We start from the raw sequence: 19,553 nt of genomic DNA, 5'->3' as shown, positions 1-19,553 counted from the left end.
TATGTAATGTATATACAGCAGTCTCAGTGTCTCCTATGTGATGTACTGAATATACAGCAGTCTGTGTCTCCTATGTAATGTATATACAGCAGTCTCAGTGTCTCCTATGTAATGTATATACAGTAGTCAGTGTCTCATATGTGATGTGTATACAGAAGTCTCGTTGTCTCCTTTATGATGTATATACAGCATTCTCAATGTCTCTTATGTGATGCATAAAAAGCAATCTCAATGTCTCCCATGTGATGTATATAAAGCCGCTTCAGTATCTCCTATGTGATGTCTATACAGCACATAGACACTGTATATAGGGGCACATACTATATACAGAGAGTACATACTATATACAGAGAGTACATAGTACAGGGTGGAAAAACATTATGTTCAGTGATGAGGCAAACTTTTTTGTGAATGGTGAATTTAACAAACAAAGCCACCGCTATTGATCTGACACTAACCCACAGTGGATAGCTCCCTCCAAGACTGTTCGAACACAAAAATTGATGGTATGGTGTGGTATATGGGGTACAAAGATACCTCAGTGCCACTGGATATATGAAATTGCTAAATGATGAGGTGTTACCCTCTTTATGCACTGAAGATGACACGTTCCCTGAGTTTTTCCAGCAAGATGGTGCACCACTACATTATGGGTGTCAGGTCCGAGCATTCCTACATAAGGTTTCCTGGAAGGTGGATTGGTTGTCGTGGGCCAGTTGAATGACGGAATATAAACCAGCTCACCCGTGATGCATAAGTCAAATTTCAGGAGCACGGACCCGCTGTGTCCAGGCGTGTAGAATCCAAAAGAAGAAAATGTCCAGCTTCACCGAATCCGTGAAAAAAGTATACGTATGTCATGATTAAGGGAGCTTAGTCTCCAGAAACGCGTATAGATTCTTACCCATATGGTTTGTGCTGAAGTTTGTATCCTCCATGTTTAAGTTTGCGAATAAAGAAAACTTTTTTTCACGGATTCGGTGAAGCTGGACATTTTCTTCCAGTTGAATGACCACCAAGGTCTCCCAGTTGAATGACCACCAAGGTCTCCCAATCTGACCCCATTAGACTTTTATCTTTGGGGTCATCTGAAGGCAATCGTCTATGCTGTGAAGATAGGAGATGTGCAGCATCTGAAACAACGGATACTGGAAGCCTGTGCTAGCATTTCTTCTGCGGTGTTGCTATCAGTGTGTCAAGAGTGGGAGAAGAGGGTTGCATTGACAATCCAACACAATGGGCAGCACTTTGAACACATTTTATAAGTGGTCATAAACTTGTAAATAACTCATGAAAGAATAAAGTTACGTTAAATCCAAGCACATCATTGTTTTTCTCGTGAAATTCTCAATAAGTTTGATGTGTCACATGACCCTCATCCCATTGAAAAAAATGAAGTTGGATCCAAAATGGCTGACTTCGAAATGGCCGCCATGGTCACCACCCATCTTGAAAAGTTTTTCCCCTCCCATATACTAACACAAACAGGAAGTTGATATCACCAACCATTCCCATTTTATTTAGGTGTATAAATGGCCCACCCTGTATATACACATACTATAGGGGCACATACTATATACAGAGAGTACACACACTCTGCTGCCCGACTAATCCACCTGTCCCCCCATTATTCCCCGGCCTCTCCTCTCTGTCAATCCCTTCACTGGCTTCCTATTGTCCAGAGCCTCCAGTTCAAAACCCTTACCATGACATACAAACCCATCCACAATCTGTCTCCTCCATATATCTATGACCTCGTCTCCCGATACTTTCCTACACGCAACCTCTGATCCTCACAAGATTTCCTTTTCTACTCCCCTCTTATCTCCTCTTCCCACAACCGCATACAAGTCTTCTCCCGTGCTTCCCCCATACTCTGGAACTCTCTACCACAACACATCAGACTCTCGCCTACTATCAAAACCTTCAAAAAGAACCTGAAGACCCACCGCTTCCGACAAGCCTACAACCTGCAGTGATCCTCAACCTACTGAACTGCTGTACAACCAACTCTACCCTCTCCTAGCGTATCCTCACCCATCCCCTGCAGACTGAGCCCTCGCGGGCAGGGTCCTCTCTCCTTAGGTACCTGTTAGTGCCTTGTTTCACTCATGTTTACTGTATTTGTCTATAATTGCCCCCTTTCACGTTTAAAGCGCCATGGAATAAATGGCGCTATAAAAAGTGTATAATAATAAATACATACTATATACAAGTGCACAGGCTATATACAGAGTACACATGCTATATACAGAGAGTACATACTATATACAGTGAACATGCTATATAAAGGGTGTACATGCTATATACAGAGAGTACATACTATACACAGAGAGTACATACTATATACAGAGAGTACATACTATATACAGAGAGTACATACTACAGTCATGGCCAAAAGTATTAACACCCCTGCAATTCTGTCAGATAATACTCAGTTTCTTCCTGAAAATGATTGCAAACACAAATTCTTTGCTATTATTATCTTCATTTAATTTGTCTTAAATGAAAAAACACAAAAAGAATTGTCCTAAAGCCAAATTGGATATAATTCCACACCAAACATAAAAAAGGGGGAGGACAAAAGTATTGGCACTGTTCGAAAAATCATGTGATGCTTCTCTAATTAGTGTAATTAACAGCACCTGTAACTTACCTGTGGCACCTAACAGGTGTTGCCAAAAACTAAATCACACTTGCAGCCAGTTGACATGGATTAAAGTTGACTCAACCTCTGTCCTGTGTCCTTGTGTGTACCACATTGAGCATGGAGAAAAGAAAGAAGACCAAATAACTGTCTGAGGACCTGAGAAACCAAATTGTGAGGAAGCATCAGCAATCTCAAGGCTACAAGTCCATCTCCAAAGACCTGAATGTTCCTGTGTCTGCCGTGCGCAGTGTCATCAAGAAGTGTAAAGCCCATGGCACTGTGGCTAACCTCCCTAGATGTGGATGGAAAAGAAAAATTTACAAGAGATTTCAACGCAAGATTGTGCGGATGTTGGATAAAGAACCTCGACTAACATCCAAACAAGTTCAAGCTGCCCTGCAGTCTGAGGGTACAAGAGTGTCAACCCGTACTATCCGTCGGCGTCTGAATGAAAAGGGACTGTATGGTAGGAGACCCAGGAAGACCCCACTTCTTACCCCGAGACATAAAAAAGCCAGGCTGGAGTTTGCCAAAACTTACCTGAAAAGGCCTAAAACGTTTTGGAAGAATGTTCTCTGGTCAGATGAGACAAAAGTAGAGCTTTTTTGGCAAAGGCATCAACATAGAGCTTACAGGAGAAAAAAAGAGGCATTCAAAGAAAAGAACACAATCCCTACAGTCAAATATGGTGGAGGTTCCCTGATGTTTTGGGGTTGCTTTGCTGCCTCTGGCACTGGACTGCTTGACCGTGTGCATGGCATTATGAAGTCTGAAGACTACCAACAAAGTTTGCACCATAATGTAGGGCCCAGTGTGAGAAAGCTGGGTCTCCCTCAGAGGTCATGGGTCTTCCAGCAGGACAATGACCCAAAACACACTTCAAAAAGCACTAGAAAATGGTTTGAGAGAAAGCACTGGAGACTTCTAAGGTGGCCAGCAATGAGTCCAGACCTGAATCCCATAGAACACCTGTGGAGAGATCTAAAAATGGCAGTTTGGAGAAGGCACCCTTCAAATATCAGGGACCTGGAGCAGTTTGCCAAAGAAGAATGGTCTAAAATTCCAGCAGAGCAAGAAACTCATTGATGGTTACCGGAAGCGGTTGGTCGCAGTTATTTTGGCTAAAGGTTGTGCAACCAAGTATTAGGCTGAGGGTGCCAATACTTTTGTCTGGCCCATTTTTGGAGTTTTGTGTGAAATGATCAATGTTTTGCTTTTTGCTTCATTCTCTTTTGTGTTTTTTCATTTAAGACAAATTAAATGAAGATAATAATACCAAATAATTTGTGATTGCAATCATTTTCAGGAAGAAAATGAGTATTATCTGACAGAATTGCAGGGGTGTCAATACTTTTGGCCATGACTGTATATACAATGTGTACATACTATATACAGAGTATATACAGAGTGAACATGCTATATCCAGAGAGTACATGCTATATACAGAGAGTACATGCTATATACAGGGTACACATGCTATATACAGAGAGTACATGCTATATACAGAGTGAATATGCTATATACAGAGAGTACATACTATATACAGGGTGCACATAGTATATACAGAGAGTACATACTATATACAGGGTGCACATAGTATATACAGAGAGTACATACTATATACAGGGTGCACATAGTATATACATGGTGCACAGGCTATATACGGAGTTTACATGCTATATACAGAGAGTACATACTATATACAGGGTGCACATAGTATATACAGAGAGTACATACTATATACAGGGTGCACATAGTATATACAGAGAGTACATACTATATACAGGGTGCACATACTATATACAGGGTGCACATACTATATACAGAGAGTACATGCTATACACAGGGTGCACAGGCTATATACAGAGAGTACAAGCTATATACAGGGTGCACAGGCTATATACAGAGAGTACATACTATACACAGGGTGCACATAGTATATACAGAGAGTACATACTATATACAGGGTGCACATAGTATATACAGAGAGTACATACTATATACAGGGTGCACATAGTATATACAGAGAGTACATGCTATATACAGGGTGCACATAGTATATACAGAGAGTACATACTATATACAGGGTGCACAGGCTATATACAGAGTGTACATACTATATACAGGGTGCACATAGTATATACAGAGAGTACATACTATATACAGGGTGCACATAGTATATACAGAGAGTACATGCTATATACAGAGAGTACATACTATATACAGAGTGCACAGGCTATATACGGAGTTTACATGCTATATACAGGGTGCACATAGTATATACAGAGAGTACATGCTATATACAGGGTGCACATAGTATATACAGAGAGTACATGCTATATACAGAGAGTACATGCTATATACAGAGAGTACATGCTATATACAGAGAGCACATAGTATATACAGAGAGTACATGCTATATACAGTGTGCACATAGTATATACAGAGAGTACATGCTATATACAGAGAGTGCATGCTATATACAGGGTGCACATAGTATATACAGAGAGTACATGCTATATACAGAGAGTACATGCTATATACAGAGAGCACATAGTATATACAGAGAGTACATGCTATATACAGAGTGCACATAGTATATACAGAGAGTACATGCTATATACAGAGAGTGCATGCTATATACAGGGTGCACATAGTATATACAGAGAGTACATACTATATACAGGGTGCACATAGTATATACAGAGAGTACATGCTATATACAGAGAGTACATGCTATATACAGAGTGCACAGGCTATATACGGAGTTTACATGCTATATACAGGGTGCACATAGTATATACAGAGAGTACATGCTATATACAGGGTGCACATAGTATATACAGAGAGTACATGCTATATACAGAGAGTACATGCTATATACAGAGAGCACATAGTATATACAGAGAGTACATGCTATATACAGAGAGCACATAGTATATACAGAGAGTACATGCTATATACAGAGTGCACATAGTATATACAGAGAGTACATGCTATATACAGAGAGTGCATGCTATATACAGGGTGCACATGCTATATACAGAGAGTACATACTATATACAGGGTGCACAGGCTATATACGGAGAGTACATACTATATACAGGGTGCACATGCTATACATAGGGCACTCCTGTGTGGCACACAGGGTGGGCATGTAGTGTACGGGGCAGGTTATCTCCCCCATTACCGTCTTCGGCGCTGTCTTTCCTCAGCACGATGCAGCACTTCACGGCGTTGCTGTCGTAAAGAACCGGCTCCCATGTGAGCGCTGACAGCGAGCTTGTCGTAAAGTGAGACACTGTCCAAGATGGCGGCGTCCATGTCTGCGGGTGAGTATCGGGGAGGACGCGGTGTCACTGCCGGGGCAGGCGGTGAGTGGTTTGTGGTGTCAGGTCCCGGCCAGGACGTGTAATAATGGGGACAAGTGCTGCTGATGTGGTGGGAAAGCGGAGCGGCCCGGGGGTCTGCAGGTGTCAGTGCGCACTACAGGCTGGGGGGCACAGAGTACACCAGGTGGCGGGACCTCCAGGAATCAGCAGCTTCTGCAGGTGTACCAAGATGGCGGCTCCCTGCCCCAGAGAGGGCGCCCCTGTTATCAGCCATGTTCTGTGTTACTGGGGGGGGATCAGCGTCTGTCACACATTATCACTTGGGAACCATCAAGCTGAAGTAGGTGCATGTGGTGGGAGAGGATCCCCGGGTATAAGGCGGCTCCTGCCCTCATGGCTGCTACTTGTGCGCACGGATCCCTCATACATACACTGATATTAATGATATTAATGTTTTTCTTACAGCTCTATGGGGGTCGCTTTCCCGAATCCAGCGGGGGTGAGTATAACAAATACAGATGCGGGGGGGGGGGGGGGGGATTGGCTTCTGTAGTTTTGTTGTTTGTTTGTTTTTTGCCACTTAGCAAGTCTCCCAGATTCCTACAGGTAGGGGTGGATGAATTCAACCTTAAAGGGTTTTTTCACTTTCCGTTTCAGTCTGCTTCTCATATTTGATTTATATATAGCAGTCTCTGTTTCCCCTATATGATGTATATACCACTGTCTCAGCGTCTCCTACGTGACGTATACACAGCAGTCTGTGTCTCCTACGTGACGTATACACAGCAGTCTGTGTCTCCTACGTGATGTATACACAGCAGTCTGTGTCTCCTACGTGACGTATACACAGCAGTCTGTGTCTCCTACGTGACGTGTACACAGCAGTCTGTGTCTCCTACGTGACGTGTACACAGCAGTCTCGGTGTCTCCTACGTGACGTGTACACAGCAGTCTCGGTGTCTCCTACGTGACGTGTACACAGCAGTCTCGGTGTCTCCTACGTGACGTGTACACAGCAGTCTCGGTGTCTCCTACGTGACGTGTACACAACAGTCTCGGTGTCTCCTACGTGACGTGTACACAGCAGTCTCGGTGTCTCCTACGTGACGTGTACACAGCAGTCTCGGTGTCTCCTGTGTGACGTGTACACAGCAGTCTCGGTGTCTCCTGTGTGACGTGTACACAGCAGTCTCGGTGTCTCCTGTGTGACGTGTACACAGCAGTCTCGGTGTCTCCTGTGTGACGTGTACACAGCAGTCTCGGTGTCTCCTGTGTGACGTGTACACAGCAGTCTCGGTGTCTCCTGTGTGACGTGTACACAGCAGTCTCGGTGTCTCCTGTGTGACGTGTACACAGCAGTCTCGGTGTCTCCTGTGTGACGTGTACACAGCAGTCTCGGTGTCTCCTGTGTGACGTGTACACAGCAGTCTCGGTGTCTCCTGTGTGACGTGTACACAGCAGTCTCGGTGTCTCCTGTGTGACGTGTACACAGCAGTCTCGGTGTCTCCTGTGTGACGTGTACACAGCAGTCTCGGTGTCTCCTGTGTGACGTGTACACAGCAGTCTCGGTGTCTCCTGTGTGACGTGTACACAGCAGTCTCGGTGTCTCCTGTGTGACGTGTACACAGCAGTCTCGGTGTCTCCTGTGTGACGTGTACACAGCAGTCTCGGTGTCTCCTGTGTGACGTGTACACAGCAGTCTCGGTGTCTCCTGTGTGACGTGTACACAGCAGTCTCGGTGTCTCCTGTGTGACGTGTACACAGCAGTCTCGGTGTCTCCTGTGTGACGTGTACACAGCAGTCTCGGTGTCTCCTGTGTGACGTGTACACAGCAGTCTCGGTGTCTCCTGTGTGGCGTGTACACAGCAGTCTCGGTGTCTCCTGTGTGGCGTGTACACAGCAGTCTCGGTGTCTCCTGTGTGGCGTGTACACAGCAGTCTCGGTGTTCTGGCTCTAGGTTCTGCATTTGGGAGCAAATGCAACAACTAATTTATCAGATGGAAATGGAAGGTTTCTGTCAGAAGTATTGCAATGTACAAATATAACATTCTGCATAAAAAAAAGTTTATATTTTTTGGGGAAAAACAATCCATAATGTTTTAACCCCTTAGTGACCAACTTTTCTTTTTTTTTTCCTTTCATTTTTTTTTTCAGTCACCTTAAAGTTTTCTTAGATTCTTAGGTTCCTGGACTTCGCTGATCTCGTATAATAATTGTATTTCAGTCTGTCGGCCACCAGCAGTGTCCTATCTCAGAGCGGTGTCCACACCAGCGCTGCCCTGGAGAGACGCAACTGGGAGATGAAGAACAGGGTGGTCTACCCTCCTCAACTTCCTGGTGAACCTCGGCGACCTGCAGTGAGTCTGTCATATTCCTGTTAGTAGTGATTATTGTAGCATCTGTCGCATTAGGGTTAAAATTAGAATAAATCAGGACAAGGGACTCTGCCCTTGCACGCTGTCCCCTTTGGGGGGGACTCTGCCCTTGCACGCTGTCCCCTTTGGGGGGGACTCTGCCCTTGCACGCTGTCCCCTTTGGGGGGGACTCTGCCCTTGCACGCTGTCCCCTTTGGGGGATTTTGCATCCAGAGACTCTTTCAGTTAAAATGCCACCCCTGCGTACGTTCTGGAGCTTTTGGCTGCTCCTATGCTGCAGCATTTTAACAAATGTTCAACTAGCGCTCTGCACATTGTTATGGTAAATGTTGAGGAGAGGCCGGTGTCACCATCTCTATTCTTGTCATCCTAAAGGTGTTTGATGGGGTTGAGGTCCAGGCTCTATGGGTCACGTTAATCCCACCAACTCGCCCAAACAGGTCATTATGGATCTTGTGTACAGAGCACAGTCATGGGGAACAGTCATGTAGTGAGAGCTACAATTGTTCACAATGTCTTGTGCTGAAGTATTAAGATTTCCCTTCACTAGAACAGAGAAGCTGAGACCGACCCCTGAAACACAACCCCCTATTATTATCCCTCCTCCACCAAACTACAATGGGCACAATGCAGTCAGGCGGGTAACAGTCTCCTGACATTGACCAAATCCAGACTTGTCCATGTGACACTAGATAGAAGTGTGATCAGTCACAGCACAGAGCATGCTTCCTCCAGAGCCCAGTGGTGATGGCGGCTTTACACCACTCCATACGACGATCAGCATTGTGCTTGGTGATGTAAGGCTGCATGCAGCTGTTTGACCATGGAGCTCCAGGCGGGGGCGTAGTGTTGATGTTAATACCAGAGGAGGTCTGGACTCTGTGTTTTTTCTGCTTTTCAATAATATCACTCACAGGTGATGGGGGAGATATAGGAGGGAAGAAATATCATAACCGGACTTGTTACCCCCATGGCTCCTATTGCAGGACCGCACTGGTATCTGTGAGCTCTGCACTACCGGCCATCCTGCCACATGTTAGTAAAGGCACAGAGCATGGTTAGGGGCCTGGATTTCATACGCCGGGAGGGGGCAAGGGACCCGGATGTCATACACTGCATGCAAATCTGAGGGGTGTATTTGCAGCTTCCACGATGTCATGTAGCTATGGTGGTGTGGAGCCGGCTGTCAGACGCCGCCAGACTCCCCATCCAAAAGATAAATGCGGTTTAATACCGAATTTGCCTTCACAATGTCTGAGGGAGTGCTTGTGTATACAGATTAGGAAGCACTGACAGTGCTTCCTTCTCTGGACCCAGCAGTCATTTGATCCCTGGGTGTAGAGAGGGAGCAGGAGCTGCTGGGTCCTAGGTAACCAGCAGCTCTGATATATAGCCAGGAAGCTGAAATTCCCCTATAACTTGAGGTAGCACACCAGCCCTGGTTATAAGGGAATTCTGCCATTAAAAGAATGTTTTGATATGCTAAAATATCCCCCCCTCCAAGGTCTTTTAAGACCTTATGGGGGGGACACAGTATGTAAAATAAATGAAAAATAGTTACAATAAAATAGAAAAAAATGAGCATTAAAAATCACCATTTCTATCCCTCCTCCCACAGAAAAAAAAATTATAGCTCCGTTAGAAGCGCATGTAGGATAAAACTCGAAAATGTGCCTGGTCAGGTGGGTGGGGGAGGTAAATGGCCTGGTCATGGACTGGTTAAACATGCCAGCGATCACCCTACAGGCGAGGAAAGCTCTTGTTAATCGGGTGATTGGATCTTTAAAGGGAACCTGTCACCCGTTTTTTCAGTATGAGATAAAAAATACTGTTAAATAGGGCCTGAGCTGTGCATTACAATAGTGTATTTTGTGTACCCTGATTCCCCACCTATGCTGCCGAAATACGTTACCAAAGTCGCCGTTTTCGCCTGTCAATCAGACTGGTCTGGTCAGATGGGCGTGGTGACATCGCTGTTTCTTCCCCCAGATCTTGCATATATTTCCGTTGGTGGCGTAGTGGTTTGCGCATGCCCAACTTCTGAATCCACTGCGCCTGCGAAGAAAAAAACGCGATCGGCGCTATTTCCCTGGTGATCGGTGGGGGCCACCATCTTCCTGAGGCCGCGCGTGCGCATATGGAGTACTCTGCTGCCCGGGGCTTCAGGAAAATGGCCACGGGATGCCGCGCGTGCGCAGATGGAGATCGCGGCGGCCATTTTCCTGAAGCCGAGTTTGCAATCTGATGCTGTACGGGAACCGAAACGTTGTATTAATGTTCTGTTTCCAGTGATTTTCGTTGGCCCAGTAAGCAAGGTCCCATGGTCTTGCCTTTGGTGGCTCAATTCTCGTTAAGGGGCTGATATCCACCCATGTTAATGACCAAAAATCTGCATGAAAAGTTGATCAATTTCGTAGATAGTTTGCATTACTTATCTTACACCGATCCTGAGCGATGGTCCATTTAGATATGTGCATTTCAGCTCTCATTTGACATTTTGGCTTTGTAAGCTGCCATACACACAAATGGGTTTTGCTCCCACAAATGTGGAGTTTCCTGATTTGATCTTTGATTGTATTTGGCAGTTATATCGCTTTTTTCCCCCCATTTATTTCCATAGGAAATTCACCATTGTCGTAGACAGATAAAGTACAGCATGGACAAGATGTGGTACTTGGCCAAACTGGTATGTACTATGCTTGATCTACAGGTACCAGCCCTATCTGCTGTACAGTGCAGCCACATTCCGACTAGACATGTCCGGCCTAGCTCAAAACACACGTCTAGTCAGCACGTGACCACATCTATACAAATCACATACTTGCAGTCACGTGCCCGGCACCGGAGAGTCTTCACAGCACACAGCGCACGTGATGTGAGCATTCACGAGTCTGCAGTCACTCTATGTGATGGCAGACTTGAAGCCTTAAGCCGAACAACCCCTTTAATATATTTGGCACCTCTTTGGTCAACGTACGCACCACAAACTCGCCAGGTACGAGCTGGAGTAGATTTCCACCATAATTGACTCCAGTTTCTAGTAAATCTATTGGTCGTCCCCCTCCCGCTTGCCAGAAAAGTGGCAAAATTGAATAAAAGTCACAAAAGCTAGGTGAAAAAGTTGGATATGCAATCATGTGCTTCCTTTTTATGCCAGAAAAGTGTAGATTAGGGCTTATGGGCCCAACTTAAACAAAAAAAAAAAAGGGCACCAAGTTAGATAAAAAAAATGTACAATTGCCTTACTTTATAATATACCTTTATTGTTTGATGCAGAGCTCCATATTTCCTGCTTCTTCACATGTGACCTGTATACTGGTTGCAGGTAGTGACCATGGTGAAGAACGTGTGTTCCATGCTGAACGTACTTAGGCAATTCATCAAGATCCACTGCTGGCAGCTCCTTTTGTGATTGCCAACTAATAACATGCCAGATGTGATTAACGGCAGACGAGTCCCGAGACGCTACAGGCCATGGTAGTATGTTTAGGCCACGTAGGCTGCTCACAGTAGCAGGAGCAACATGCAGGCCGGCGATGTTGTGTTGGGAAAACATCTCCTTTGGAGAATGGCAGCACCTCTGGTTCCACGACCAAATCAATGCAACATCGAGCTGTTAGTGCACCTGGAATGAAGACTAGAGGGGTCCGGCTACCGCACATTATGCCATCCCACCAGGAGTAGGACCGGTGAGATCTTCCCTCATGAAGGCCGTTTCATGGCGTTCTCCATATGGTCTCCAGACTAGTGCCCGGCTATAATTGTGTCAAAAGTCAAGACAAAAGTGCATCGCAGAAGAGGGCAGATCTCCACTCCAGACTCCATTGCCTTCTTGCTCTGCACCATGTGGTGACGCGACGTCAATGAAACACCTGTGGCTCGATGTCTGGCCCGTAGCCCGGTGTCCTGCAGACACCTTCAGATGGTTTGTGTAAATGCTCTTTGACGCCTCATTCTTTGTATGTGACGTCAAATTTCACTTACCTTCCAGAATGGGTCAGTCGTGGAACCAGTGGTTCGGCCATTTCTCCAAAGTGTCCCAGGAGCTGTTTTTCGACACAACACCGCCAGGCTGCATGTTCTACTATGAGCAGCCAGCATGGCCTACACATGCTACCGTGGCCTGCCCATGCTACCGTGGCCTGCCCAGGCTACCGTGGCCTGCCCGTGCTACCTTGGCCTGCCCGTGCTACCTTGGCCTGCCCATGCTACCATGGCCTGCAGCGTCTCCAGACTTGTCTCCCATCGAGGACATCTGGGAAACCATTGATCGGAAATCACAAAAGGAGCTTCCAGCAGCGGATTTTGATTACTTAGTGCGTTCACTGTGGCAGAACGTTCCGCAGACAACCATTAATAACCTCATTGATAGCATCCAAGGATGTAAGTCCGGGGATTTCATGCTCGTTATCCAATTTCAGTGTTGAGGAGTGTGTATGCAGTGAGCTGCACCTAGTGGTGCCTGCTTGTAAACGTAATTTTATCCTCAGGGAAAGCGGGTCATTGCCGAGGCTTTCCTCCCCTTTGGGCTTCATAGCCACATTACTGGGTCTTCTCCTTACAGGGATGGCGGCTTTGTCTTTAAATGTCATTTCATAAACTGAATCCCTGCCGGCTCCTCGTTTCCTAAATCTAGAGCTTCCACCGGAACCGCAGATTTTTGTCAAATGAGTTTCTCGGTCATCAAAGCGAAATTGAACCAAGTTATTAATTCATCTAGATGGCGGACGGAGATATGTAAATGATGTCGGATTTTCATAGAATTGGCTTTTATCCAGCGAGCGTCAGAGCCCTCCGGGGGCCTGATTAGTGACAGCGTAATAACGGATCAGTCACATGGAGCATTAACCCTTTCTTCGTATCTCCAGATCAAGGGGATGTCTATAGACCGGGCGATCGCTCAGATGGAGTTCAACGACAAGAAAGGAGCAAAAATCATTAAAGAGGTAAAAAAGAGGCTAATCTGTAGTAGGAATAAAAAATATATATATTTGCCTTCATTGACCTCACCTTGTTTAATTAGGAAAAAGGAGTTGCACACTGGTACAATGAAAAAGGGGGTCAGATTGCCATGAAAAAAATGTAATGCCCACCTCACCGATCCTTTGCCGCCAATTACCAGGTCCCCTGCTGGTCTCTACTTTTTTTTCCCCGATTTCTCGCAACACACCGGAAATAACTGTTCAGCCAATCGCTGTCCTAGGTGGTTACACCAAGTTGGTGATTGGCTGAACCATCATTTCCTGTGTGTAGAGGGGAAAAAGGAAGTAGAGACTAGCGGGGAAACTCGACAGCAATGAAATGAGTGATGTGTTCGGTGAAGTGAGTATCAATATATATATATATTTTTTTTATGACATTCTTATTCCCCCCACACCCCTTTTTTATTAAAAAAAATAATAATAAATCGATGTGGACAATGTCTTTTAAAGGGAACCTGTCAACAGGATTTCACCCCCGTCCCCCCCCCACACCAAACTTTTTATATGGGGATGTAGCTCTTACAAAGACAAGTCCAGCAATAGCTTTAAATGGCCGGTCAGTTACTCCGTTACTCAGTAATCAGCGCTTCATTTGATATGGAAATGAGGCTGAAGAGCTATGGTAGATCTGAAGCCTCTGTCACTCCAGCTCTATTTTACATCCAGCTGCTTCACTGATAGCCTCTATGCTGTTTGACTTAATGCAAATGAGTCATCAGTCAGGCAGCAGGAGGCGGCGCTTGGTGGGGAGTAGAGCTGGAGTGACGGTGGCTTCAGATCTGCCATAGCTCTTCAGTTTTTTGTGCATATCAATTAAAATGCTGATTTCTCAGTAACTGAGGAACGGACCGGCCATGTAAAGGTATTGCTGGACTTGTCTTTGAAAGAGCTACACGCTCATATAAATTGTTTGAGGAGTGAAATCCAGCCGACAGAATCCCTTTAAACCCCAGTCCGATATGGTCTTGTAATTGTTGCCTGATTTGTTTTAATCGTGTGTGCAGATGAAGGATCAGCTCCCCTCTTACCCACTGAGACTACCTAACTGCAGCATCATCCCCCTCCTCTCCCTCTGGATACTTTCTGCAGCCATTCACGGCACTCTAATGAATAGAGAGAATATATGGATGCCCCTATGTAAGGTGCCCGTCTCTCGCGATGGGAGCCATCTACCAGAGTTACCGTCTGCCACAAGGGGGCGCTGCAGCTTATGTGATGGGAATGATGTACGGTGTGAATAGCTACAGATTGTTTCTAATGAAGGAGATGGCTCTAAAGGCTATAAGTTGTAAGATGCCACATTAATTTGTGGTTTTTGTATTCCATAATTATTCATTTTTTTTATTTTTTTTTTGTTTTGTTTTGTTTTTTTTTGCACATTTTCTGGTTTAGGTCTTGTTAGAAGCTCAGGAAATGGCAGTAAGAAACCACCATGTGGAATACAAATCTAACCTACACGTTGGTAAGAACGGAGTGATCCATAAAGATTTAATGTATAACCGTAAAAAATATCAAAAGGAGTTCAGCCAGTCAAAGATCAAGGAAAAAAAAAAAAAAAAAAAAAAGCTTTGCTCCGGGATCAGCTCTGGAGCCATTGTTTGTGCTGGACCGGAGGTGATGACATCGTGACCGCCAATCACCTTGAGTCCTGAGGCCACTGATTGGCCAGGGTAGGATGACTAGCGGTCAGGACTTTATCTCAGGCAGGACTTACCCCAGCATTCCTGTCCCCGGATCAGCGCGGCAGCCCCACCGCTCCAGAAGTGATCTCCAGACCACTGATTTTGACAGAAAGGTGAATATAAGCTTAAAAATAAGTTCCCCCGTGACATCTCCAGCAGTCAAAGTAGAACTCCCCACTGACCCCCTGTAGTTTTAAGACTCTCCCTCCCTTTTCTTGTAGTACAAGCTCTTCCCCAGTATTCTCAGCTGTACTCCCTGCTGCCCCTAGTAGTCTTAGCAGAGTTTCCCCTTTCTCAGTAGTCCCAGCTGTACTCCCTGAAGCCCCCTAGTAGTCTTAGCAGAGTTTCCCCTTTCTCAGTAGTCCCAGCTGTACTCCCTGAAGCCCCCTAGTAGTCTTAGCAGAGTTTCTTCTTTCCCAGTAGTCCCAGATATACTTCCTGCTACCCCCTAGTAGTCTTAACAGATTTCCCCCTTCCCCGGTAGTCCAAGCTGCACTCCCTGCTGCCCCCTAGTAGTCTTAGCAGATTTCCCCCTTCCCCGGTAGTCCCAGCTGTACTCCCTGCTGCCCCCTAGTAGTCTTAACAGATTTCCCGCTTCCCCGGTAGTCCCAGCTGTACTCCCTGTTGCCCCCTAGTAGTCTTAGCAGATTTCCCCCTTCCCTGGTAGTCCCAGCTGTACTCCCTGTTGCCCCCTAGTAGTCTTAGCAGAGTTTCCCCTTTCTCAGTAGTCCCAGCTGTACTCCCTGAAGCCCCCTAGTAGTCTTAGCAGAGTTTCCCCTTTCTCAGTAGTCCCAGCTGTACTCCCTGAAGCCCCCTAGTAGTCTTAGCAGAGTTTCCCCTTTCTCAGTAGTCCCAGCTGTACTCCCTGCTGCCCCTAGTAGTCTTAGCAGAGTTTCCCCTTTCTCAGTAGTCCCAGCTGTACTCCCTGAAGCCCCCTAGTAGTCTTAGCAGAGTTTCCCCTTTCTCAGTAGTCCCAGCTGTACTCCCTGAAGCCCCCTAGTAGTCTTAGCAGAGTTTCTTCTTTCCCAGTAGTCCCAGATATACTTCCTGCTACCCCCTAGTAGTCTTAACAGATTTCCCCCTTCCCCGGTAGTCCAAGCTGCACTCCCTGCTGCCCCCTAGTAGTCTTAGCAGATTTCCCCCTTCCCCGGTAGTCCCAGCTGTACTCCCTGCTGCCCCCTAGTAGTCTTAACAGATTTCCCGCTTCCCCGGTAGTCCCAGCTGTACTCCCTGTTGCCCCCTAGTAGTCTTAGCAGATTTCCCCCTTCCCTGGTAGTCCCAGCTGTACTCCCTGTTGCCCCCTAGTAGTCTTAGCAGATTTCCCCCTTCCCTGGTAGTCCCAGCTGTACTCCCTGAAGCCCCCTAGTAGTCTTAGCAGTTTCTTCTTTCCCAGTATTCCCAGATATACTTCCTGCTACCCCCTAGTAGTCTTAACAGATTTCCCCCTTCCCCGGTAGTCCAAGCTGCACTCCCTGCTGCCCCCTAGTAGTCTTAGCAGATTTCCCCCTTCCCCTGTAGTCCCAGCTGTACTCCCTGCTGCCCCCTAGTAGTCTTAACAGATTTCCCGCTTCCCCGGTAGTCCCAGCTGTACTCCCTGCTGCCCCCTAGTAGTCTTAGCAGATTTCCCCCTTCCCCGGTAGTCCCAGCTGTACTCCCTGCTGCCCCCTAGTAGTCTTAGCAGAGTTCCCCCTTCCCTGGGTAGTCCCAGCTGTACTCCCTGCTGCCCCCTAGTATTAGCAGAGTTCCCCCTTCCCTGGGTAGTCCCAGCTGTGCTCCCTGCTGCCCCCTAGTAGTCTTAGCAGATTTCCCGCTTCCCCGGTAGTCCCAGCTGTACTCCCTGCTGCCCCCTAGTAGTCTTAGCAGATTTCCCCCTTCCCCGGTAGTCCCAGCTGTACTCCCTGCTGCCCCCTAGTAGTCTTAGCAGAGTTCCCCCTTCCCTGGGTAGTCCCAGCTGTACTCCCTGCTGCCCCCTAGTAGTCTTAGCAGAGTTCCCCCTTCCCTGGGTAGTCCCAGCTGTGCTCCCTGCTGCCCCCTAGTAGTCTTAGCAGATTTCCCCCTTCCCCGGTAGTCCCAGCTGTACTCCCTGCTGCCCTCTAGTAGTCTTAGCAGAGTTCCCCCTTCCCTGGGTAGTCCCAGCTGTGCTCCCTGCTGCCCCCTAGTAGTCTTAGCAGAGTTCCCCCTTGTCGGTAGCGGGGTCCTCACCTATCCCCTACATGCTGGCAGGAAGCTCCCTACAAGCAGCTGTTTCCGGTCGCTGGTCTCTGGCACTGCAGCATATGAGCTGTTATCTGGTTACGTTGTACGGTTCTATAGACGGAGCGCTGACAGTAGTGCGGCATTGTCAGGGTCAGTTATTGTGGTGAGCAGCTGAAGAGAAGGAAGGCTGTTATTATGTATATGATGGCTGAAGATAAAATATGATGCTATTTCCACACGCCCGTCTTATTCGCCTTTCAGCTGACTCCTTTTCCGGTAAAGGCACCTACCTGAAGCGGATTCGCATCCACGGCCGGGGGAAATTTGGTATCATGGATAAGGTGCACTGCCATTATTTCGTCAAGTTGGTTGAGGGACCACCACCTCCAAAAGAACAACCCATCACCGGCTTCCAGCAGGCGGAGGACTACGTGCAGAAGCTCCGAAACCGCACTATCCTCCACAGCTTGTGAGCGGCCGCTCCTCGGAGCACCACGGACTCTGATTAAGGGGTGGGGGGGTCATATATAGAAATAGGTAAAAATAAAATATTCTTTCCATGTTAGTTTGATATTAACGACTGTGTTTGATACATTAGTGTTTGTAGGGAATCTTACCGACAGTGCTCTCTGGGAAAAATATGCAAATAAACTCTCAAGACGGAGGCGCTCACCACTGATGAGAGGCGTCAAACCTGTCGGCAGGTTTTGGTACCATAAAGCAAACAACTCTATGTTGGGTCACTGTATCTGTCACTTTAGTTAAGTAAGTTATGCTCCAAAGTTATCCTTTATCTAATATGTACGGAAATAATGTGCAAGTGCGGGGGGCTTTGATCCTGCACTTATAACTCTCCATCTTTCCTCGCCTCCTGCCATGAGAAGCTCCTTGACTGACAGGTCATTTTTGTCTGAGTTACCTGCCTTCTCCCATCAAATTCTTGCGCAGGTACTGTTATTCCCGGCGGCGTATGCTCATTTGAAGGGGCTGTCCCGTGAACAATTATACATCTTAATTAACAGATCTTGGAATAAAAGTAAGGTTCACAGTTGGATGTGTTTTTAAAAAATGTTCCTGTGCTGAGATAATCTTATAAATGTGTCCCTGCTGTGTGCTGTGTAATGGCTGTGTCTGACCATGCAGAGCTGCTCCAGTTTATGGTCTGCTTATTCCACAGCTCCTGGGCAGGGGATGAAGCAAAAGAAGAGTATACAGACAGTACCGCATTGGATCGCGTTCTTATGCTGTTTTATTCTGTGTATTCTCTTTTGCTTCCTCCCTTTGCCAGGAGCTGTGGTATGTGCAGACCATAAACTGGGGCAGCGCTGCATGGTCAGACACAGCCATTACACAGTACACAGCAGGGACACATTTATAAGATTATCTCAGCACAGGAACATTTTTTATAAACACATCCAATTGTGAAACTTACTTTTATTCCAAGATCTATTAAAATGTAAATTGTTTGCGGAACACCCCCACTGAAGTCCTAATGATGCAGCTAGATCAGGACTTTGCATCTTAGCTTGCTCTGAGGTGTGGGGAGTGATGGCGCTTGTGTGATATTTCGGACAGGAGAAAGATAGAAAGAGGATGGAGAGTGGTAAGGGCAGGGTCAAGACCCCTTGCATTTGCGTACATATTGAATAAGGGATAACTGTGGAATTGAAGCAAATATTACTAAAAACAATAGGTATAGATCTAATCTGATTTGCAGTGTCCTAACGTCGATATGTTTGGTTTATAGTACAAAAACCTGCCGCATTTGGCGATTCTTATTCTTGTACGAAACACAATGAATCAGGAGCCCTTGTCTTGTAGTTTACGCCTATTAGAGCATGGCTGCAGTACCACTGGTCGCCTTGAGGTGTCAGTGCAATGCTATTATTGCATTATTTTGCCTATTATTTATGTGTGTGTGTATAGCATGCACATATATATATATATATATAATGATCAACATATATATATGATCAACATATATGCGATTTATTATAATAACTTATAATTTAATATTTTATAAAGTATATAATTCTGGATAATTTCGCACAAGCCGATCATTAGTGATGGAGCATGTCCTCACCGCCGCCACACTTCTCGCATTCACACCCTCAATAATGACAGGGTCCAGCTTCTCCATAAAAGAGATAAAGATACGGTATATTCCAGAATGTCAAAAATTTCTGGTCATTAGTCCAATTCTGATCCTTCTCATCTCACCGGGGTATTGATTTACTCTCCGTGGTTGGCAAAACTTACCCTATATGTGGTTGTCATGCTAATGACTTGTGCCGCAGGACACCTTTTTGATTAATAGTCCAATAGCAAGATGATAG

At 46.1% G+C, this 19,553-nt stretch overlaps 2 protein-coding genes across 2 annotated transcripts in view; one reads left to right on the top strand and one right to left on the bottom strand.

The window, feature by feature from the left end:
• GEMIN5 (gem nuclear organelle associated protein 5) overlaps positions 1 to 5,972 on the bottom strand; it is a 42,683-nt gene extending 36,711 nt beyond the window's left edge. The window contains exon 1 of the mRNA XM_069763508.1: positions 5,841 to 5,972. The gene's annotated coding sequence lies outside the window, so the exon portion shown is untranslated. The remainder of the gene's footprint in view (positions 1 to 5,840) is intronic.
• Positions 5,865 to 17,782, top strand: MRPL22 (mitochondrial ribosomal protein L22). The gene is made up of 7 exons (XM_069763509.1): positions 5,865 to 5,982; positions 6,448 to 6,481; positions 8,207 to 8,339; positions 10,978 to 11,043; positions 13,226 to 13,303; positions 14,732 to 14,801; positions 17,479 to 17,782. The coding sequence occupies exons 1-7, from the start codon at positions 5,961 to 5,963 to the stop codon at positions 17,688 to 17,690; spliced, it is 615 nt and encodes a 204-aa protein (XP_069619610.1). The 5' UTR covers positions 5,865 to 5,960; the 3' UTR covers positions 17,691 to 17,782.
• The last annotated feature ends 1,771 nt before the right edge of the window (positions 17,783 to 19,553 follow it).

Source organism: Ranitomeya imitator, chromosome 4 (genome assembly GCF_032444005.1).
Source record: "Ranitomeya imitator isolate aRanImi1 chromosome 4, aRanImi1.pri, whole genome shotgun sequence".
NCBI classification, from domain to species: Eukaryota; Metazoa; Chordata; class Amphibia; order Anura; family Dendrobatidae; genus Ranitomeya; species Ranitomeya imitator.
This window is presented reverse-complemented; position numbering and strand designations above follow the sequence as displayed.

What these genes read in the sequence shown, in the direction of transcription:
- MRPL22 (XM_069763509.1), top strand. Translation starts at nt 5,961, where the DNA reads ATGGCGGCGTCCATGTCTGCGG. An exon ending in GAGCAAAAATCATTAAAGAG is followed by an intron (nt 13,304 to 14,731) that starts GTAAAAAAGAGG and finishes TTTCTGGTTTAG; the next exon opens with GTCTTGTTAGAAGCTCAGGA. An exon ending in CAAATCTAACCTACACGTTG is followed by an intron (nt 14,802 to 17,478) that starts GTAAGAACGGAG and finishes TTCGCCTTTCAG; the next exon opens with CTGACTCCTTTTCCGGTAAA.